The 24,589-nt window shown below is 40.4% G+C and overlaps 1 protein-coding gene across 3 annotated transcripts in view; it reads right to left on the minus strand.

Moving 5' to 3' along the window:
• Positions 1-24,589, minus strand: part of PTPRB (protein tyrosine phosphatase receptor type B) — a 124,576-nt gene that overhangs the window by 85,527 nt on the left and 14,460 nt on the right. Inside the window, exons 1-2 of one of the 3 annotated variants that reach the window (XM_081060119.1) lie at positions 7,089-7,441; positions 6,400-6,673 (exon numbers count right to left, since the gene is read on the minus strand). In XM_081060119.1, the coding sequence (XP_080916245.1) occupies positions 6,400-6,673; positions 7,089-7,142 (328 nt within the window). In that variant the 5' untranslated portion in view covers positions 7,143-7,441. Of the gene's footprint in view, positions 1-6,399; positions 6,674-7,088; positions 7,442-24,589 lie in introns of those variants that run through there. The other 2 variants (XM_081060118.1, XM_081060120.1) reach the window with 2 other exon arrangements.

The raw sequence follows: 24,589 nt of genomic DNA on the forward strand, positions 1-24,589 counted from the left end.
AAAGAGAAGTCCCTGGACTCCTCTTTCAATCAGATTGCCTCTCTCAGGTAGGAATTCATGAGCTATCACTTGATGAGTGCTCTCAAACCTGGATATCTAGAAATTAAGGAATTATTGTTAATGTTAGGTGCAAGAATAATATGGTGGTTGTGTTAAAAAAATCCTTATCTTTCCGAAATGCATACTGAAATATTTATAAATGAAATGAAATGATTTGGATTGCATCAGAATGGTATGGGGTTGGGGAAAGGGTGGAGATATACATGAAACAAAATTGGCTATCAATCGGTAACTGCTGAAGATAGATGCTGAGTACATGGTAATTCATTATTCTATTCTGTTTACTTTTTTATTTGTTTGTGTTTTTCTATATGAAAGCAAGAGAAACAAAACTGAAAACAAAAATCCCTGGAAATCTATGAGTATAGGCAGCAGGAAAAGAGGAAGAACAAATGAGAGATGGATTGACTACATAAAAGAAGCCATAGGCATGAGTCTATAGGAGCTGAACAGGACTGATGAGGACAGGGCAGTGTGGACATCACTCATTCATATGGTCACCAGGAATCAGAGTTGACTCAACAGCATGTAACAAACACCTACCATGTTAATTTTAGTTACATATTATATGTTTAGGGGCATAAAGTCATCTTCATTTATATATATTCACACATATAGAACAGGCTTGATTTCTCCGACAAGGTCAGAAAGGTGTCAGAATTATTCTTTATCCCCCAGGGGGATTCCATCAAATTGGCCATTGAATTGGTGTCTGGGCATGGAAGGCGAAACAACTGTTCTTTATCCTCCTCTCATTCTGTCTGGACAAAATAGATTTTATTTCTTTGTGGCTAACCTGTACAATGCCATGCACACCGAGAAAAGTCAGACTAATAAAAGAAGCTACTTAAGCACACAAAAGAAGAGCAAGTGTAAAGCACTAGGTTGGTTCATTCATAGCTCAGCTTGAGCTCCTAAAACAGACTGCAAATGGTTGACTGCTAAACACTGAAGTCCATCACCAAGAGTTCAATACAGTTAAAAATCAATACCTGTTTATAATTTCTTTGCACTGAAACATTTAATCATTATTCCACCCGTGTCTAGGTTATGTATATATAAATTTAAAAATTTTGTAATCTATTTTTGCCTCCTTAAAAAGTTGACTTGAAAAGTAATAACAAATAATCATATGGTAATTTGAAAGGACTAATACAACTTAAAAATTATGTTGGGTGGCCAATTGGCTCAGTTGTTAGAGAGCGGTGCTCATAACACCAAGGTCGCCGGTTCGATTCCCACATGGCCCAGTAAGAAGCAATGGCTTGAGCTTGGAGCTAAGCTGCTGGTGGGCGGCCGGTTTGCTCAGTGGTTAGAGCGCGGTGCTTCTAACACCAAGGTTGCCAGTTCAAGTTCCACATGGGCCAATGAGCCGTGTCCTCCAAACTAGATTGAAGACAACGACTTGACTTGGAGCTGAGCTGTGCCCCCCAAAACTAGATTGAAAACAATGACTTGACTTGGAGCTGAGCTGTGTCCCCCATAACTAGATTGAAAAATAATGACTTGACATGGAGCTGATGGGTCCTGGAAAAACATACTGTTCCCCAATATTCCCCAATTACGAAAAGAAAATATCCTTTCTGCTGGAGCCAATAAACCAGAGTTCAAGTTCTGCGTCTATCCTATATTAGCTGTGTGGATTTATGATCAGTTAATTCTCATGAATATCAATCTCATCTCCAACCTGAAAGTAACGATAGTAAATTTACTATACACTTAGTATGTGACAAAAACTATTCTAGAATTTATATATGAACCACTGAAAATTTCAAAAAGACTATGAAGTAGGCACTATTTTTTATTGTCATCTGCATTTTGTAGACTAGGCAGCAGGCTCAGAGACGTTAGTAACTTGCCCAATGCAACTTGACTTGTAAATGATGGAGCCAGCAGGGTAGCAGCTTTCAGAATTCAACTCTTAACCGTTATGCGTCCTGTGCTTTCACAGTAGTCCCTCCAAAGAGGATCAAATTAAACAATATAAGGTCAGTATAATATTTATTTTATTTATATAGATTTAATCATGCATAAAGAGAAAGGTACCAAAATCTTAATGCCAATGAAAAATTGAAAAACTATGTCAACAGCTCTTGAACTTCAGTATGCACTGATTCACTTTGATATTTGTTTAAAATCAGATACCTTAGGCTCAACTCTTTCTAAATTCATTACATATGCGGTAGAAGCCAAGAATATGCTTTTATAACAAGCTCTGTAAGAGATTTTGATGCAAGTAGCTTACAGACATTATTGAAAAATAATGGCCTATGTTTAAAGCTATGTGAGTTGGGCTGAATTGTGTCCTTCTACAATTCATATGTTGAAGCTCTAACCCCCAATATTTCAGAATGTGAATGCATTGAGAGATTGGGACTTTAAAGAAGTAACAAAGTTAAAATGGGATCGTTGTTGGGGGCGCTAATCCAATATGACTAGTGTCCTCATAAGAAGAGATTAAGACATACACAACATAGAGGGACAGCCATGTGAGGACATAGTGAGAAGGCAACTATCTGTAAGCGAATCAGAAAAGCCTCAGAAGGTACCTGCTGACACCTTGATCTGGTACTTCTAACCTCCAGAACTGTGAGAGAATAAATTTCTGTTGTTTAAGCCACTCAGTCTGTAGTATTCTGTTATGGAGGCCCAAGGAAACTAGAACATTAAACAACAGTCTGAAGTGGAAATAATAACTGATGTGGTGGCTTGGTAAATACCGCTCCCAAAACGTTTTTCATTAAAGGCAAAAGAATTAACCATATTAAAAGTTCTGTTTCTTTTTCTGATTAATAAATAGCTGAAACTGACTAACAAGAAAGCATATGCCACTAAGATATTTTTCTTATAGATAAAGTTCTCCGCCACCAGACTACTTCCCTGGGCTCCATAACTTACTCATAACCCAAGGAGAATATGTGCATATTTTTTGCATATGCACATTCTCCCACTAAAATATTCATTTTATTAATATTCATTCATATTTACTTTTTTGTTTATCCATCCATCCATCCATCCATCCATCCATCCATCCATCCATCCATCTACATCCACAGATGCACCCATTCATTCATCCATCTATCTATCTACCCATTTAATCAATATTTATTGAACATGTATCATGTGATAGATGCCATTTTAGGTACTGAAAAACAACTTCTTATTGATGGGAAGATAAAAGCCCCCCAAAAGTTCTAAATGAAAACTCGAAAGTTTCATTTAAACCAACTCAAATGTCCGTAGGATGCACCCAGGTAAAGAAATGAATGAAGTGGTCCGGGGTGGGGGATAGTGCGGGTGGGGGGGCGAATTCAAGTGAATTGGTATCTAAAAGGAGAGAAACCACAACTTTGCTCTAGAGTTCTAGGCACAGTGGCCCAGTTTTGCTGAATCTTCCAGTGCTTTAAGAGAATTCATGATCTAATTTTTAATGTGAATTTTCCATTTTTAATGCTTTGAAATAACCTAATTTTTCACAAGCACTGCTCAAGCCAAATAAAACACTCTATTATTTAAACACCTAGACACCCCCAGGTGCTACCAGTTTGCAGCTTCTGCTCTAGACTGAGGACGCAGTGTTGTAAGAGTGCTGAGTTCTTCAATATCTGCTATCTTCCTATCTGCTTTTTGATGAATTCACAACTATTAATAAATAATTTGGCTTTCACTTCATTATGGTTGTTGCATAGACCACTTAGTGGCCAAAGAAACCTGGGAACTACCCAATGTCTTCTCTATGGTTATGAAAGTATGGCATACATAAGGCAGGGCAATTTCATCCAGGAAAGGTGTAGCAAAGCTCTGTTGCCTCTTTCATCTTCTCTCACCTCTGCATAGGTCTGTAGTGGCAGGGACCATGTACTGTTTGTCATCTTTATAAGATCACCACTCACTACCTGGCATAATTCCCTGCAGAATCCATGCTTGATAAACGTTTGCTGAGCTGAATTTGAATCCACATGCATTTTTTGATTCTGATTTAAAATCTGGAGTGAAAACTTGTTGGTGCAATAGTCCTTATTTATTTGAATTTTTGATCTTTAAGGTCATATCTACATGACAGCAAAATAATTAGCTATTTTAGAAAATTTATCAGGAAAAGCAATGAGACAAATCACACTTGTTATGATACAGAGATAATCCAAGCAACCACTGTATCTCTATCCAAATTGTGTCTTGCTCTCACCCTGTTTTATTCTATAGGAAACACAACACGCTTTGAATGACTTTTGCTGCTTGAAGTTATTTCTCAGAGTTAATATTGTCCTACCAGTTGGTCCTGCTTTAATACCATAAATATAATTTGTGGAGCTCATCTCTGTAGCTTAGCAATTAATATAGAGGAATACTAGTACTCTCTCTTAAATAAATGAAAAAAATTCACACATTTCCTTAAAATATAGAAGGCACTGAAGACATAAAACAAATAACAACCAGCCAAAAAAAAAAAAGAAATCCTGCCTGAAACATTTTTTTAAAATCTTAAATTTAAAAAAAGTTTCATTAAAATTATTTTTTAAATGTAGAGAATCCCAAGAAAGGTTATACCATCATATAAACAAATGTGAAAAAATTATCATTCTACAAACATCACCTGCAAGTTTCATTCTTCACGTTTAGCATGGATCTCATAAAATTTGTAGTGAAGAGTACATTTGTGGTACTGTAAAAAGTAACTTGTTAAGAAAAATGATGAGACTTGAATAAACACATTGTGAATGCTGAAGTTTTTTTAAACTCAACATAGTCAATAAGATGCAAATATTTCTTACATTTCACAAATGTCTCTGTTCTTGAAACACCTACATGCATAATTAAACTCAAAGCGCATTCTGACTAGAAACACCTACACTAAGTCCTTCTCCATCAACATTTTTTTTCCCCAAAAGTAAAACTTGTGGGTTAAATGACTGTATTCTGGTTTCTGAATGTCTTCATTTTTTTCTCCCATAAGCTACTGAAGGCTCACCAATTTTTAAAAATCATTCTGCTCTATTCCACACAGACACGTTATCATCAGTAATGAACATAGCTGGAAGTTCCATGTCATAAATTTCACAGTATTAACAATCTGAGTGTTCACAAAACTATCCTCACATCCCAAGAAGCCAACACTTTTATGACTAAAAACCCAGTCTCTTAAACTTCTGTAATATGTGTGATTTTAGTTGTAGTTGATTTCAGTTGCTTGGATTGCATATACAGAAACACAACCAAATTCTTAACAAGTGGTGTGTCTTCAATTTAAGTTCCTGCAAACCTCAGAAATGATGTAAAAGTTTTATTTGAAGTTAAGTCAAGTCATGGAACTGGGGCATTCTTAATTTTTTTCTTTGAAAAAATAATAGAATTAATATTTGATTAACTTATTACATGAACCTAATTACATTTCCTGACCCTGAGAACAGAAAGTTCTCACTCCTCTTTGTTCAGGTTGAAGGTGAAAGAATACTAAGGACAACACATTTCTATATATATGACTTCTGGAATTTTTCAGTTAAATTTGACTTTCTAGATGTAAGTAAGGCTTTACTATTGCAACAAATATAGTGTTAAAAGGAAGACTAATGAAGCCATAAAACATCAAAGTTGTTAGAGAATTTACAGCACATCTGAGGGTGGCCTGGGGATTAACAGGTAATGTGCAGGACAGTCCCTACCTAAATGGTTGGCATTTGGTAAGAACTCGGACTTGAATGACCAAGTCTAACACTCTCATCTTACAGATAAGAAAACTTAGGCAGGAAAGACCAACTTTGAAGGGTTTACCAAAAGTGTAAGGAAAATAATTGACTTGAGGTGCAGAGTAACCAAAGGACATTCTCTGATACTACCCTGTTTTAGTTACTCACGTGATACAAAATCATTTTCATACCCTCATTTCAAGGGACTTTTCTAATTTTCTCCTATGAATGGCTCTATTCTACTCCTGAAGATTTTATGTCCTGGTTCCAAAAATAAAACTAAGTTGAGGAAAGGCATATCCCTAATCATTGCACTTCCATTATTTATTCTAAAAACATTTACTTAAAATTATTCCAGGGCTTGACAATTTAATGTGATGGAAGCTCAAACCACATCACTTTAACAAATTCCCTCACAGCCCACACTGTGTCTTTGCTGCACTCCCTCTTCCAGTGGCTAGTCTGCTGTTTTCAGCACTAAGGAAATCTCTGAATGTCAACCAAGCTACTTCTGGCCAGATCTGAGGATATTTATCTTTACAGGTATTTTCACCTTTATTTGTATGCCTGGAACTCAAATGAAACACCAGCTTGATAAGGCAGGGCTCAGCCCCCCAAGTGGCCTGGCCATCCGACAGCACCTGGCGTCCTTTACCTGTTTGCAAGACCACAACTCTCTCTTCTCCATCCAGAGACACAATCCTGAAGTTATAGACGGTTCCCGCTTGTAAATCCTTGGGGTTACATTCATAGGTGGTGTTGTCTATCTGCGTAGGGTGGCACGTCGCGAACCTGGATGCGTCACTGCTATAGATGAGGCTGAAGTTACAGGGAGGCCCGAAGGTTCTCCATTGGAGAGACGCAGACCGGCTGAAGACCCTGGACTCCGTCACGGTGAAGTTACATCTCACTGGCTCCCCCAGTCCAATCTGCGGACGAACCAGAGACAACAGCTGAAGCCCGCAGTCTGGACGCGCAGGGACACGGCCACAGCAAGCCCCTGAGACGTCCTCACTCACCCTTCGCCCCCAGCCTCAGCCCATCCCTTTGCACTCCAGCTAGGAAAAGGGCTCCTGGGGGAGATGGGCGCAACTTTCTCCCTAGCGGCTCTTTCCCCGGAGCAGCTGGAGAAAGAAGGTGGCTTTTTGCCTTGGACAGTAGGACGAATTGTCAGTCTGGCTGGGGCCTCAGAAGAGGATCTTTTTTCCCAACAGAGAGGAAGAAAGTATGCCACCTCCCTCTCCAAAACACCACCCAAGAGACCAGCTATCTGAGTGAGAATTTGGTTTTCACTGAGGAGCGGGCGCGTCCGCCCACGCGCGACGTCTGCCTACGGCCACTCACCTGCAGCAGGCTCAGTGCGCTCCACAAGGCCAACCCGGCTCCACGGCTCAGCATCGCGCTCCGTGCTTCCCGCCCAGACTCCGCCGAGGGGCTGGGACGGCGGCGGCCTCGACGGCCGCGTGGGGAGCCACTTGTCGCGCGCGCTCAGCGCGCCCTGCGGGCGCAGAGCGCTTCCCTCCCGGCCGGAGACGCGCAGGGGCCACCGCGGCCGCCGCTGCTACTTCTGCTGCTGCCGCCCTGGGCGGGCTGCGGACGCGAGAGGCGGCGGGGACAGGCAGCGCGCCGCCCTTCCCACGCTGCCATTCTGACCCGCGCTGCCTCGCCCCGCGCCCCGTCCGCGGACTTCCGCAATCAAAAGGCAATTTCCTCGTCTCCCGGCAAAGGAACAATGCGCCTGCGAGGGAGGGAGTCCCGAGGAGCCCACGCCTGAGGCTGCTAAGGGGACCCGAGGCGGGCCGAGCCACCCCGCCGCGGCCCCGAGCCGCGCTCTCCCGGGCCAGGGGTCCCGTCCAGGTCTGCGGAGACCTGCCTCCTCCTCGCCCCTCCCCGCCCCTACTTTCACTTTTCCCCACTCTGTGGTCCTCCACCCCGCCGCCTTAGCCGCAGCCAGTACTGGCTCCCTCTCACTTTCCAGCCCTCACCCCTGCCCCTTCCTCCCTCCACACCCAATGCCTCCCCCTCCCTATCTTCCTTCCTATCTTCCTCATCTGCTTTCTCCAGGGCCTCTTTTCCCAGGATGAAACTTAACCATAGCAGATTTCCCTAGGTCGCCTGCACTCTTTCCTGAAGCCTTTTATTAGAGTGCTTTTGCCCTTCTCACCTCAAAACGTTCATTTGTCCCAATGCCCATCCTCCTGACACCAGCCAGAGAAAAAGACCCCACAAGGATCTTGTCCATTGTCAACTTGACCCTTATTTTTTTCTGCCATTCACTTTCCCCTTTCTCTTGTGTCCTCCCTGAATATTACGCAAATCGCGCTAACCACGAACAAATAGGGTCACCACCAATTGTTCAACGCACGAGCAAAGCATTTTCGTCACTGACCATGCAGTAGTTAAAACCATTTCATCCACAAATATCCAAGCAATATAAGAAAGCAATATAAATTCTCACTTGTGGAAAATATTGATGGTTCAGCTCCCCTACCTATTACAAAAAACTGGAATTTACTCAGTTTTCAGCACTAACTTTATGTGTTTGTTTAGCAACCGCCTGCCTCAGTACCTGAATAATCATGTATCTGAAAATGGATTTTAAAAGAGCTCCCAATAACTGAAGAGCAAAAGTGTTCAATTGTATACAGGTGATAATAGCCAAATATTGCAATAACTTTTACAATATATTGCTTTTGGGGTACCACCCCTGACAACTGCCAACAGAGGTGATATTCCACGTTTTAATTTTCAAATCAGAATACTCTGGAGCTAAATCAGAGAAAGATGACATATTCCCTTCTTTTTCAAGTAGATTTTACATGAAGCTACATTATTGACTAGTATATCTATTGTATCTACTCGGAAGAAAAGAAGATAGGGATAAAGTGAAGATGGTTTCAATTCTTGTAGGAAGCATATTTTTAAAAAAATTTCAGTGTAAGAAAATGAAGTTTTTACCCTTTCAGAGATTCTATGGGCTTTCAAGCTATGGCCAGACCAAAGATCTCCAATCTCCTTTTCAAGTTAGCAAACACTCAAAGGAGGTCAAACCTAATACGTGTGTGTATTAGAAATCTGAATCTTTCCTATTTCTCCGCGTGAGTCACTTGTCTTAAAAAGGAGTTTTTGTCCTCTGTATCCCTTCCCTCCTCCCCAAGTTCAATGGCTTTGCACACCCTTGCATGTTTTTCAGCACATTCAGAGAGGGCCCCTTCCCCCCTCCCTTAGATACTGCAAGCTTACAGATTGTCTTCAGCCCTTACGGGGATCTTTTTTTTTAGCTTTCTTCTTTTTTTTTTTTTATGGATCCTTCCAGACATTTTCCTTTACTTTAATATATTTATATAACATAGGTACACATACATAGTTTATATTTTGCATACATTGAAATATACTGTATTCTCTACAACAAGCTTTCCCCCATGCCTTAGAAATTTTTTCCTATTCAGCACATATAGATCTACCACATTCTTTTTATTTTCTTAAGATTTCTATTAAAAACATAGCTAACATACAATATTATATTAGTTTCAAGGCTACACCACAGTTATTCAACATTTATATACCTAAAGAAGTGATCACCATGGTAAGTCCAGTAACCATCTGACACTGTACCATGTTATCACAGTATTACTGACTATATTCCCCATGCTGTACATTACATCCCCATGACTTATTTATTTTATACCTGGAAATTTGGACCTCTTATTCCCCTTCATTTCGCTCCCCTTTACATTTTTAAATTACAGTTGACATTCAATATTATTTTATATGAATTTCAGGTGTAAAGCATAGTGGTTAGACATTACAATTTAACAAGTGATCCCCTTGACTAGTCTAGTACCCACCTAGCACTATACATAGTTATTACCATATCATTGACTATATTCCCCATGCTTTACTTTACATCCCCATGACTAATTTGTAACTACCAATTTGTACTTCTTAATCCCGTCACCTTTTTCACCCTGCCCCCCAACCCCCTCCCATCTATCACCCCAACAAATCTAGTACTTATCTGACACCATACATAGCTATTACAATGTTATTGACTGTGGTCCTTATGCTATACCCTACATCCCCATAACTACTTTGTAACAACAAATTTGTACTTCTTAATCCCTTCCCCTTTTCTCATCCATACCCTCAACCCCCTTCCATCTGGCAACCATCAAAATATTCCCTGTATCTATCAATTTGTTTCTGTTTTGTTTGTTAATTTTGTTCTTAGGTTCCACTATAAGTGAAATTATAATACATTGTGTCTGTCTTTCTCTGTCTGATATACTGCACTCAGCACAATACTGTCCAGGTCCATCCATGACACAGTAGATGGCAAGGACCCATTCCCTTTCATGGCTGATCAATATTACATTGTATATATGCACCACCTCTTCTTTATCCATTTATGCATTGATGGACCCAGGTTGGCACCACATCTTAGCCATTGTAAACAGTGCTGCAGTGGACATATGGATGCTCACATCCCGTGGAAGTAGCGGTGTGGGTTTCTTCAGATAAATACCCTGAAGTGGGATTACTGGGTCCTTCATAGACTCTTCTATAGTCTTTGTTTTAAAGTTTATTTTGTCTGGTATAAGTAGTACTACCCCAGTTTTTTCTGTTTGTTTATTTCCATTTTCATGAAATATCTTTTTCCATCCCTTTACTTTCTGTCTCTGTGTGTCTTTCAATCTGAAGTGAATCTCTTGTAGGCAGCATATGTAAGGGTGTTGTTTTCTTATCCACTCAGCCTATGTCTTTTGATTGGAGCATTTAATCCATTTACATTGAAAATAATTGTTGATAGATATATAGCTATTGTCATTTTATTATTCATAATTTTGATTATTTCCCCCCATCTTAAAGAAGTCCCTCTAACATTTCTTGTAATACTGGCTTAGTGGTGATGAACTCCTTTAGCTTGTTCTTGTTTAGGAAGCTCTTTATCTGTCCTTAAATTTTAAATGATAACCTTTCTGGGTAGAGTACTCTTGGTTGTGGGTCTTTACTTTCCATTACATTGAATATTTCGTGCCAATCCCTTCTGGCCTGCTTTTGTTGAGAAATCAACTGACAATATTATGGGAGCTCCCTTATAATTTACTAGTTGCCTGTCTCTTGCTGCTTTTAGGATTCTTTCCTTGTCTTTAACCTTTGCGATTTTAAATATAATGTGACTAGGTGTGGGCCTGTTTGGGTTCATCTTGTTTGGAACTCTGCACTTCCTGGACTTGTATGTCTATTTCTTTCACCAGGTTAGGAAAGTTTTCAGTTATTATGGTTTCAAATAGGTTCTCAATTTTTTGCTTTCTCCCTTCTTCTTCTGGTACCCCATATGATGTGATGTTGTTATGCTTGATGTTGTCCCAGAGGTCTCTTAAACTCTCATTTTTTTTTTTTTTTTGATTCTTTTTTCTTTTCCATTTGGGTTTTTTCTGCTACGTTGTCTTCCAAATTGCTGATTTGATCCTCTGCTTCATCTAGTCTGCTGGTGATTCCTTCTAGTGCATTCTTCATTTCAGTTACTGTATTCTCCACTTCTGACTGGTTCTTTTTTATGGTTTTTATTTCCTTTTTTATGCTTGAAATCTCTTTGTTGATATTCTCACTAAGTTTCTTATAACATTTGTTCCTTATAAATATTGTTTTGAACTCTGTGTCTGGTAGGTTGCTTACCTCCATTTTGTTTAGTTATTTTTCTGGAGTTTTCTCCTGTTCTTTCATTTTGGATGTATTTCTTTGTTTCCTAATTTTGGCTGCTTCTCTGTGTTTGTTTCTATGTATTGGGTAGATTTGCTATGTCTCCCAGTCTTGGCCGGGTGGCCTTATGTAGTAGGTGTCCTTTGGGACCCAGTGGCCCAGTCTTCCTGGTCACTGGCTCTGGGTGCCCCAGGAGTGTCCCTTGTGTGGGTTGTGTGTCCCTTCTTGTTATAGTTGAGGCTTGATTGTGATTGGGATGTCAGTGGGTGAGACTGACCCTTAAGGTAGTTGGGTTTGGCCATGTCCATAGCTTATTGCCTACTGTGCTGGGGGGCTTATCTCACTGAGTGGGTTTTGCACCAGTAGGCTCTGGTGCCTGTTGAGACCACCCTTTGTGTGTGCCACTTGTGGGGCTAGTTGTGCTCTGCTGTTGTTTGAAGCCAACCTCCAAGTATGTTGGTTCTGGGGCCTCTTGGGAGGGGCTTTGATAAAGTCCCAGATCACCTGATGCCTGTGACTGTTTGGGGACTACCTGGTAGTAGCAACAAAGGGACCCACAGTTGTTTGCTGCCTGTGCTAACCCTGGAGGCCCATGGGAGAGGCCATGCTACAAACCGAGGACATCTGCCACCAGTGCCCAGCCTGGGGTAGCTCTGCAAAAAGCCTGGATACCTCAAGGCCCACTGCCACCTGCCAGCTCCTTTAAGGTTCAACTGTTAATAGATCCGTGTGTGGTATGCAAGTTGGGTGGAGCAGGGTCTCAATGAGTCACTAGAGTGGGAAGAATTGTAATTACCAGATTAATGTAAATTTTGGTTTGGTGCCAGTGCTGAGTCTGTAGTTACTTAGCAAAAGTCTCAGAGCACACCAAAGACAGTTGCTGCTCAGTAGGGGACCTATCAGATAATTTTCCGAGTGCAATGCAGGTGGGCCTGGCTGCTCATTGAGAAAGTGCTTCCAGCACTGGGGGAGTCAGCAGGGTGGAGCAGCAGAGCTCATCAGGCCAATCAGATTCAGATTTGGCTGTGGTGGGGGCAGGCTCAACACAGGATAAATGGCACCTGCCTGCTGGCTACAGGGGAGAAGGACCCCACACAGGGAAAATGCCAACTGTCTTCCAGTTCTCCCTGTGAAGCCACACACTTCAGTCTGCCCCAGTATGCCACTGATGCCCCCCAAGTCACCATCTTCTGCTGGAACCCAAGATGTCTGTCTACCAGCGAGTGTCTGTGGATGGGCCACTTAAGAGGACGTCTGGGTTTCCTGCAGCCTTCTGTCTTATCCAGATGGTCAGAATCCCCACTGTTTTTCACAGGTAGGTGTTGTGGGGGCTTCTCTTCCTGGTACAAGTATTCTGGGCTGGGGAATCTGGTGTGGGGGACTGGGGTCCCTTGCTCCTCTGAGGGGAACCTCTGTTGCTAAGATATCCCTCCTGATTCTCAGCTGCCACACAGAGGTTTGGGGCCCATCCTGTGCCTCCGCTCCTTCAGAGATGTGGCTTCTTCTTTACATTTTTAGTCGTAGGACTTTGGTTTGGCTAGAATTCAGATGGATCTCCAGGTTGATTCTCTATAATTTAGTTGTTATTTTAATGTGTTCAGGGAAGGATACAAGCACAATGTTTATATACTGCCCCATCTTGGATCTCTCTCTAGCTTTATTTCATTTCAACATTACCTTTTTCTTTTCTTGCTATTTTCAGAAAACAGTGTGGTTTCCTTGCCTGTAAAACTGGAATAATACTTATGCTAAATGCTTCCCAGAGCTATTAGGAAAAATAAGATCACATATGTTAAAGCACCTTTGCAAACTTTACTGTGCCGTATAAGCGTCAGTTTGCCTAGTAACAGATTACATTTAAATCACCTGTTTTGCTCTCTTTTAAATTCATCCATCACAGATGTCATGCTTTCCTAACTTCTGCTCCCTATCCTTCGTATTTTCAACTGAGGTTTATAAAATTTGCTAATAAAAAATTGCCCCTCAGGGAGGCCGGATGGTTCAGTTGGCTCTCAACAAGGTTGTCGGTTCAATTCCTGCATGGTGTGGTGGGCTGTGCCCCCTGCAACTAAAGATTGAAAATGGCAACTGGACTTGGAGCTGAGCTGCGCCCTCCACAACTTTATTGAAAGACAACGACTTGGAGCTGATGGGCCCTGGAGAAACACACTGTTCCCCAATAATCCCCAGTAAAAAAAAAGAAAGAAAGAAAAAAAAAAGATGGTGAGAGTGGTTATTCATGCCATTAAAAAACAAAACAAAAAACTGCCCCTTAGATTTGGAATCTTCACACCCAAAGATACTAACTACTCTTCTGTTCTTCAAGGAAATCTTCGATAAATCCTAACTCCTCCAGGTTTCCCCAAATATATTTTTTTAATTTTTATTGGGGAATATTGGGGAACAGTGTGTTTTCCCAGGACCCATCAGCTCCAAGTCAAGCCATTGTTTTCATTCTAGTTGTGGAGGATGCAGCTCACTGGCCCGTGTGGAAATCGAACCAGTGACGTTGGTGTTATAAGCACTACGCTCTAACCAACTGAGCCAACCCGCTGCGTCCCAAATCTTTATTTTAAACACTATATGCCAACAACCTACTGTACCCTGTAAGTTAATTTTTAAATTATTTTTTATTTTTAACATACTGTCTAACAATCCTTTCTTATAATCCTTCTTTTTGTCCAGGAAAATGCACCAAAATGGGAAAATTTGAGTAGGACTAATCAAATAAGGCAATAACAAAATATCCTTACAACAACGTAGCTTAGATGCTTCCAAATTCTGTTAATAACAGTGATCTGCTAATAATACCCTTGGGAATAGGGATTTGGAAAAGAAGGAGTGATTTCTTTAAGTACAATTATTTTACTTTTGATCTATCAAAGAGAGACACATACATTTGGAATCATGTATTGTCTTTTATGTATTTTTATATCAGTGTATATGAAGCACCGTAGCCATACATGAAGGAAGGGACCAGTAGTCACAGAAATTTTTTTGTTGTTGTTGATAATCTTAAGGCAAAGGGCCCAAAATAATTAGTGGGTCCTAAATAATCCATAAGTATTAACGTATTATTAAACAATGAGGGAGAGTTTAAATTCTGGCTTTTACTGATTACATTTTTCCTTTTAAAAGCACATATTAATATCAGAAATCAGAATTGTAATGGACTCAAGTCAGTATGGGACAGGGAAAGGCTGCCAGATATCATCTTTCTACAAGTTTATTTGAAACTACTGTACAAAGTATAAATAAATCAATTCATTTTTTTCTTTGTTCTCATCTTTGTTTGGAATTCCTCAACTTCTTTTGAGCCTATTTATCCTGCATAATGACACTGCATTTGCTTTAGAAGTTACTGCATTCCAGGAATTTGGGATCAGTCACTCAGTAACTTCAAGGGACAACCTTTTCTCTTTGCCACTACGAAACTTTTCCCAGACTGCATGGGAAGGGTGGGGCTGCTTTTGATTAGATATGAGTGAACAAACAGCTGCCTTTTAAACAAATTGTCATAGCAATTCATTAATAATTTTAAAAATTTACGTATTCATTAATTATGAATTCATAATGTGAAAGCATGGCTCTTGTCACATTAAGAACTTAGATGTCGAATGATACAGCTGGTCATCAGGAGTTCAGAGACTACACTTTGAGAACTGCTACTTCAGTTTGAGCTCCGTGTGGGGAAGGTTAAAAGGATGAAGGGAGGGCAGAATGGGTTGGTAAAGTTGATTGGTTAATTCAAACACCTCACCTTGATGATCTGGTCCTTCATGAACTGGCCTCTGCCCACCCTTCACCTCTCTCCTGCTTGCTTCCTCTGCTGTAGTGGCCTGGGTCTAAAAATTCACTTATTTATTCAGCAAATACTGACTGAACACCTACTGTGTGCCAGGCTCTGGTTTAGGTTTTGGAGACACACTCATGGAACTGACTTTTTCCTGCTCCAGGGCCTTTGTGCCTGCTATTTCATCTTGAACCACTCTTCCCCAGGTTCTCTGCTTGGCTCTCTTCCTCTTAATGTTTAGGTCTCAGCTTAAACACATCCTTTGGCGCCAATAATAAAAGGAAAAATTGCTCTTTTATTATTCTTCATCTCCGCAACTCATTTGTTTAATTCAGAGCACTAATGACACTTGGTAATAAACTATTTATTTATGTTTGTGCACTACTGTGTTTCCCCGAAAATAAGAACTAGCTGGACCATCAGCTCTAATGCATCTTTTGGAGCAAAAATTAATATAAGACCGGGTCTTGTATTACATTATATTATATAAGACCCGGTCTTATCTTATAGTAAAATAAGACCGGGTCTTATATTAATTTTTGCTCCAAAAGATGCATGAGAGCTGATTGTCCAACTAGGTCTTATTTTTGGGGAAAGAGGGTATTTGCCTTCCCAGGGCATATGGGCAATTCCCTTAGGGCAGCATCTTTGTCTTCTTCTCACATAGACCTTGGCATAAAAGTAGAGTTTCAACAAATATTTATTGAATGAACAGATAAATGAATGAATGAATCTTTGTACTGGCTCGATAACTATTGTTATGTGAATAAATACTTTAAATAAGTCCTTCTAACCATGTTCCATCTGGACGCCTCAAATATCTGGAAGAAAAGAAGGGAAAGAGAAGAGGGGAAAAAAGGGAAGGGCAAAGGAATAGAAAGCACAGAAGATTGGTTTAGAAGAGAAATGGTGGGACAAGATAAGTGTGGGAGGGAAGATTAAAGGAGAAAAAGGAAAAAGGGGAAGGAGGTAGTAACCTTAGAACAGTGATTCTCAAAGGGCGGCATTAGCATCATCTGAGAACTTGCTAGAAATATAAATTACAGGCCCCAACAACAACCTGAGGAATCCTGTGGTGGAGCCAAAAATCTGTTCTTATTTGTTGGTTTATTTGTTTATTTTTAACAACCCTTCCTGCTCTAGTTGATGAGAAAGTTACTAAAATTCCAGTCTTAGATTGTCAATCTTTCTACCCTGAATTTAACCTGAGACACCACTTTATACTAAAAAGAGTTGATAATATTGTTCTTTTTCTTTTAGATTTCACTGAGATCTCTGGTTATACGAATCTATGTAAGTGATTTAGAAGGTATTGAACAATGTTAGAATGTGCCAAGTAAATTGGTGATGTAATATATAATATATGCATATATGTTATATAATGCCTATAATCTATATGTGATATAATATGCATATTTTGATATTTATAATTTCTCAATAAAAATAAAGTGCAGATGCTAAAGGAAAAAATATCAACGAGCAACAAACTTAATAAATGTTAGATAACAGGCCAGTTCTGATGCCTTTCCCTCTGAGGAAAAAGAAGTACTCTTGTTACACAACTCCCATGTGCGTTTCCCCAGATAATTTTAAAAAGAAGAATGCCTCGCAATCAGGGAATGAGTCAACTAAAAACCATTATTCTAAGTTTTAATTTGAAGTGGCTCAATAGTAAATTATGGCAAAATTTTAACCTGCAGCAGGTGTCATGCATTTAAAAAGAGATGCATTAAAATTTAAGGTAAAATAATTTTGATAACCAGTTTTTTAAAAAGGACTGTGACCATCCTCTTCTGTTTAGAGATACTGTTTTGGGATTTTCTTATTTCAAGGACTCTTTCAGGCTTCCTATGTCATAGGTCTCCAGGAAAATGGAAATAAAAAGGAATTGAGAGGCGGTTGCAAGGATTACATGAGAAGGTTTATATTGAATGTATTATGCAGTTCCTGGCTAAAGGGCTCAACAAATATTAGATACCATGATCTTTAGCAGTACTAATAGTATATGAATACCAATAAATCATGGAAGCTAAGCACCCAGTAATGCTAGAGCATGACAAAGTCCACGGATGAGAATGGACTTTCTGAGAACATCCAAATGATAACAAATTATTATTGCCTTCAATCCTGTATCCAAGAGATTCTCTTCAGTAGATCAGCACGAATGACATTTAACCGCTGCTCTGACTCTTGGCCAAGCCAGGATTTTTTTAAATCTTGGAAGGGAGGGGTTGCGTGTACTGGATATGTCTCTAACAGCAGGCTCCAGCATCTCTCTCAGACGCATCTCTGAGGTTTCCTGATATTTTTTTCTACACTAATTGCTCACCTTCTTCCCCTCCACCATTTTTTTTTTTAAATCTGGAGGAAATGGGCTTTGCATAGCTTTTGTCATAGCCTTTTAATCATACACAGATGAATGACTTAAAACCAGATGTGACTGTTAACTAATCACCTTTTCAATTTCAAAGGCCTCTGTTTCTTCTTCATTCCCACTTTTCAGTCCCCGCTGCCTCACCCTCGGAACTGAGCGTGCTCATATATACAATGAGTCGAGGCATTAAGGCTTCCATTGAGGCTGTCTGTCTGTGAGTGGCTGTTACACAGTGTGATTTCAGGAGCTAGGTCACGATTTTCACAAATATGCAAACACTAAGATGATAGATAAACTATCTAATAGTTTGGCTAATAATGGCTTTAAGGCAGGAAGAAAGAAAGAAACAAAAAATGATCATCCTATTCATCTCCCTTCGAAAGTGATGACTGGAGGATAAAAACTCTATCTTTTTTTTTTCTCTATCTATCACATTGCTAGAATATTATTTCCCATGAATTCTCTGGATGTCGCAAACAAAGGGCTCTTTGGCCAGCACAGGTGCCTTTACTAGCTTTTAGACTGTGAGTTTAACATTGTTTTAAAAAGTTGGAATAAGTAGATAATGTTGAGAAAAACAGATTTTAGTTGTGAAAAACATCTGGATTTAGACTTTTCTTTAAAAAAGTGAAAAAAATGGAGGCTTGTTGGGCGCCTCTTCTGCCTGCTTCTTTCACACAGCTCCCTATCTCACCTTCGCTGCTGGATGAGGCGGACACAGGGCATCTTGGAGTTGCCTGAATGTTGGGGCTGACAGTGATCAAAGTGGAAGATCAAAAGAGCTTATCATGTTTTTCAAAAATCTAATGATAAAAAACATCAGCTAGATTATAAACCTCTTGAAGGAAGAAGTCATGTCTCTTCATTATCTCCCCCACGTCCCCAGGCTGTGGAGACTCAATGTCTAGTTATATATTGACAAAGTAAACATTCACCCCCCCACCACTAACCAAGGGCATGGCTAAGAATTTGTAAATCTGAAACAAACTTGTATTCTTCAGCTGCTCCAATGCAGACCCGGAACCATTAGCATCACAGAATCCAAGGATACCTAGCACCTAAGCTGTAGGATAAACTAGTGCCCAAGCAGTCTCTTTTCCAAATGGAGAGATGCTGACTCCACAGAAGATCTAATCCTTCTCCAGTAATCAGGATGTCACCGGATTCAGGGTCAAAAAGAGTTTGACCAGGGTCAAAACTCTTAGCAAAGCACACACACTCTTAGTATCCTCTGCACAGCTCTGTTGTCCTGGGCTGGAAGTATCGTCTTACAGAAAAAGGAGCAAACACATGTTCACAGACGCACAGATGAAGACCAGGCACCCCGCAAAACTATGCACGAGGGGTGTGCCCATTGGTCCAGATCTATTAGAGATCCAAATCAGAAGAATTCTGATAAAAAAACGGGTGCTTCCTATGTACCTCCCAAATACTAGGTTCTCCAGTGGGCATGTCATCTGGATTTAGCAATGGTAGTATTCTGTTGCCAGCTCCCCGAAAGTGTGGGAAGAATGGAAAGGATTTTTACTTCAAAGACGACTCCTGGAATTTACAGCATTTCCCCTTTCAATTACTTTTCACCATACTTCACAATAACTGGGTTTCAGAGCTGTTATTCTGTGAGTGGAAGAGGAGGGTGCAACCGAAATGTAGCTGGGGTAAATTACAGAGATTTAAAGTACTGAGCAGTCTCTTCCAGAGTTTCTTTATCTTATCTTCTGCCAGTGCTGACCTTAGCTTTACTGCTTTTTCTTGCAAATTCATCATCTCTCACAGTGTTTATTCTCCTCCTGCCTCACGTTCTCTCCTCTGGTCCTTGAAGAAGCCACTGGTCTGTCTCTATTTCAGCAGTAACCCTTAGATTCTACCCGTTTAAAGCCCTTCAGCAAACTATTCTTCATTTTTTACAGTTTATTTTTAAATTTTGAAGTAATTACAAACTTACAAATAAGGTGAGGAACTGTATATGGAGTACTTCCATATACCTTTATGCAGACCCACTAGTTTTTTGGTTTTTTTTTAATATTCTGACACATTTGTTTTATTACTCTCTCCTTCTCTCCATATATACTGTTTTTACCTGAACCATTTCAGAGTAGCCTGCACATATCCTGAATTAAATGTGTAATCTCAGTGAAGTTATCAAATTCAGGAAATTCAAGATTGATATATAATTCATAATGCTTTAATCCACAATCCATATTTCAATTTTGTCAATCATCTCAATAATGTCCTTTTAGCATTTTTTTTTCCCTCTACTAAGGATCCAGCCCAGAATCCTGTATTGCATTTAGTTGTCCGGTCTCTTAATCTTTAATCTGGAACAATTTCTCAGCCTTTTAAAATAATCTTTATGACATTGACCTTTCTGAATGATACGGGTTGGTTATTTATATAGTTTCTTCCTCCATTTGCATGTGCCCAACGTTTCCTTGTGATTAGATTCAGGTTATGTGTCTCTAGCAGGGCTTTCCTTGAAAATCCTTGAGATTTTAAAACTAAAGAGGGTCCAGTGAATTTTAAACTGTATTATGCTACCGGCACATGGTAATCCACTTGGCAAGAAAACTACAGTCCTTTGTCCAAATTAGGATTGAATGATGCTAACTATATGTTAGGGTCTTAGAAACACATCCCTTCCATGATATATTACTCCCTTGCATGGCCTCTGTGCACTGTCAGCTGTCTCAGAATCTGCTTATGATTTTATCCTATTTGTAGATAAACTAAGAGTACTTGTTCATGAGGAATGACTAAGGTTTTTCTGTTTGTTTGTTTTGCTACATCTTTGCACTTCTCCCAGGTGTCTGTCTGTCTTAGTAAAGGGGAATACTGTCCCATCTTTGTTTCTGGTCACAGAACAGTGGTGGCAGTGGGGAGAGCCCCCACACCCCATATAACCTAAGTAACACAATCAAGGAGGCTGCCCCAGACTTGAGGGGGTGGGGAGTTTCTGCATTTGCCTTGTCACTTATTTGGAGGCTCACATTGGGCTGTGACCTCTTTAAAGGCCAAATGGAAGGAAGCCCAGAACTGTTAAACCCAGACCAGCACCACAATGGCTATTCATGAATTGAGGAAATGCAATCCCTCTCCCAGGCCAGGACTGGGGCAGGGCGTGGAAGGGAAGAAGGAGGTGTACCTCCAAACAAGATTTAGGGATGTTTAGCAGACTCAGAACCAGCCATGTTCAACATTTATCCCTCTCAAAGCATTTTCATGTAATAATGTTACTCATCTGGTTCTTACAATTACCCTGTGAAGTTGATGGGGCAGGAATGATGGAGCAAAAACAAGGAGAAGTGAGTATAATATTAATTGCTAACAGTATTAAATACTTGTCCTGTATGGCCAATATACTAAGCACTTTGCTTAATCAGATTTTAATCCTCACAACTGATTTATGAGGCAGATGGAGTACCTTTAATTATTATTTTAAAGAGGAAGCAAGTATGCCTTGCACTGAGTAACTGGACGGCATCACTAGGATTAAATCGGGTTTCTCTGACCCCAGACCCCTAGCTCTTCATCACTGTGTCAACCATCTCCACCACAGTCACATGACTAAGAGGAGATCCAGATTAAATCTCTTGAGAGTCTCCTGATCAAACAATAGATGGAGGTGGGTCAAGTTTTGAAGCTAATGTGAAGTTCAGAGACTCCCCTCCCCCGTTAGAGGCCACTTCTCCACATTTAACTCTTTCTCCTGCCCCATCGTTCAGATACCACCACAGATTGACTTCCCACTGCTTCAGCCTGGCCTGTCTCACTTTGCCCATAGGGAATGGCTATTGTATGCAGGGCACATTTCTGACACCTCCCTTTGGCTTGGTCTGCAACAGGGCCCATGCACAGGACATGGCATATTCGTGTAGGTGGTACATGGGCATGCCTGGGTGAAGATGTGCATGGGGGCTGGAATCCAGCCCACATTCCAGCACCAAGGTTTGTGCATTCCTGGTGGAACTCTGTGCCTAGAAACACCTATTTCTAGTTAGCACAAACACCTGGGGGTTCCTTATCATCCCAGGCTCCACCCATTCCTTAAAGAATGTACACTGTGCAAAGTAACAGCAGGAGGCTGTAATTAGATAAAGTAATTTCTGCTACTTGATTAGTTAGATATAGCACTGCATTTCTTACCCCCTTAAAACCTAAAGCACAAAAGTGCCATCATGGTGGGAAATTTAGAAGTCCATGGAGGAGATATGGTGGGTCGGGGACCATATTTATCTCGATCGGCGGTTCTCTAACTACACAGTGCCTCAGTGTGACGTGGAGAACTTATTACAACATGGGTTGCCGGGGCCCTAAACCAGAGTTTCTGATTCCGTAGGTCGAAGGTAGGGCCCAAGGGTTGCATTTCTAACAAGTTCTAGGTTTGGGGTTCTATTTTGAGAACCACTGATTTAGGTATTTCCTGACTTATATTATAGACATGTTCCACCAACTTTGTCCTTGTAATACACACACAGCCACATAGTACTTTTATAATGGTAACAATAATAACAGCAGCAGCTAACAGTAATTAAACTCTATTTTCCAGGCACTGCTCTAGGCACACAATATATGTTAATTCATTTAATTCACATCCAGGGGGAGAGAGACAAAGAGAGAAAGAGAGAGCTACCAAAGATAGACCCCCTCACACTGTCAGGTGAAGATGTGAGGAAACAGGTGAAAAAAGAAAGGTAAGGAAAATTCTGCTACAAAAAGAGTCAGCTTTGGACAACTTTGCAGTAGCATTAGTGAGTGATTGCTGGGTTCCAAATTATATTCTCCTTGGCATTTACCTTCATTAACTAGAACTCTACATAAGAGAATGTGACTAGGTGTGCATGTAGAGGTGTGTGTGTGTGCCCCGTTGTATGGTGACTTTGCAGCCCTTCCCATCAAGAGTTGGATCCCTGCCTTCCAAAGGCTCTCAGAGTTTTCCTGGCATCACCCACTAACAGCTTATCCCACCTCATGGCCCAAATATACTAAACCAACCCCAAATCCTCACACACCAGGTGCTATCTGATAAAGAAAACAACTGACACACAGAAAATTTCTTTTTACACAATTCTAAGCAACTAAGTTGAATGATTTTATTCTTCCTTATATAACCCTTCTGAGTATTGAGGTAGAGTACCTTTCAAAATCACCTTCAAAGGACAGGTATTTTACCTCCTGAGTGACTCACTTTTCAAACTATCTAACCTCACTGTTTCTAATAGACTATTATAAAGTAAATGCTTTCACTAAATCAAATAATGACCTAGCATGCACGCCTTGGCTGAGGTATCAGAGTCACAGAAAACTGCAGTTTTAGAACGTGCCTCTGGAAAGAGCATGGCTTCTACACACTCAGCTTCTCAGACGGAGTGAAGATTTTGCCTGAGATTCAAGAAAAACTGGAACATGAGATAGTTGCATAGTCATTCCGGTTCCCTGTCTGGGAGCTCATAAACATTGCAGTGGATTTCATTTTAGAAAAGGGCTAAAAAATAAATCAACAAACAAAACCCGCAGTGTATGTGCCATGACCCGGAGCCTGCAAACCCAGTTCTGGGCTGGATAAGTTGAGCTCTGTAACACAGCACTGGGTAGGCCCAGGGGCTGGTGGGCCCAAGTGATGGCATGCCTGCAACCCCACGCTAGAGCTAGTTATCTTTGCTCATCTCAGTAGAGCCTGGCTACCTCTGGGCGCCATCACTTGGTTTGACCATTATTTCACAATGCTCAAACCTGGACAAAAATAAGAAAATTTGTTTTTTCTAAAAGGCAACACTTTAGTGCTCAGGCTGACATGTTTCTATTGTAGTTTTTATTCAGTATGTTTCTTATTTGATGCATATATATATATATATATATATATATACCAATCAGTATAGAAAAAATAAATATATACTATATTTAAGTTCACATGTAAGTGAATACTCTTATAAACTGATGTTAGAATGTAGTTTTGGCTGAGGCACATTTTGCCAAAATGAGGTACTCCACCAAGAAGCATTCCATTTCAAAAGTGGTGACCATTGCACTGTACACCTGAAGCTGAATAATAATCAATGGCAACTATAATTTAATATATGTGTAGTCATGGGATGTGGAGTACAGCTTAAGAAGAGTCAGTGGAACTGTAACAGCTATATAAATATCAGAAGCGTAGTAGTTTGGAAGAGGGGGTTTGTCACTTTGTGAGGGGTGTAAATGTCTAACTATTACATTATTTTATACACCTGAAACTAATCATAATAAAAAAAAGTAAGTGGCGACTCTCACTGACATCAGTGGTTGAAAGAGCGGAGGATTTGGAGGTTTAAGGAGAGCACAGTGCCAGTTTCTGATGGCGTCCATAAATACCAGCTCTCCTGCTCCCATTTCCTGCTCTGTCTTCCTTCCCCACTTTCCAAGCCCAAGTAGACCTGAAACCATAATGATTAAACTAGGATAGATGGGTAAAAAGCCAGGTGGGGAGTGAGAGAATTTGGACATGTTCCCTTTCCCTACTTCAAGCCCAACCTGATGATGAGTGATGGGAGAGGAGAAGCTAACATTTAAATTGAATTTAGGGTTTGGGTTATTTCCTGAAATGGGTATTTTTTTGTTAATGGATTGAGAGTGAGCGTTGAATTTTAAAGTGATGTAAGGAGTGTCCAGAAAAGTTATGAGGCCTTTCTAACTTCTATTCAGGGGCAAGGGAAGAGCTAGATCGCAGGGAACATTTATAGTAAAGGAAGAGTAGAGATAAAAATAAGGTGCCAAGAGCTGTTCAATGGCTGTATTTGTTTTGTGATCAATAATGAAGTATGTGTTCACTATCTGGGAAGCACATGCAATATTAAATTCTGCACAGAGTGAAAGAAACCAGAGCACTGAAGTGAGTGCTAAGTCATATGCACAGTGTGGGAATTTTACTTTCGGTAAATTTTGGGGGTTGCTTATTAGGAAACAACTAGGTACTGCCAAATGAAACCTTAGCTTGTTGGA

The sequence above is a fragment of the Rhinolophus hipposideros genome (genome assembly GCF_964194185.1).
Source record: "Rhinolophus hipposideros genome assembly, chromosome: 9".
In the NCBI taxonomy this organism is placed as follows: Eukaryota; Metazoa; Chordata; class Mammalia; order Chiroptera; family Rhinolophidae; genus Rhinolophus; species Rhinolophus hipposideros.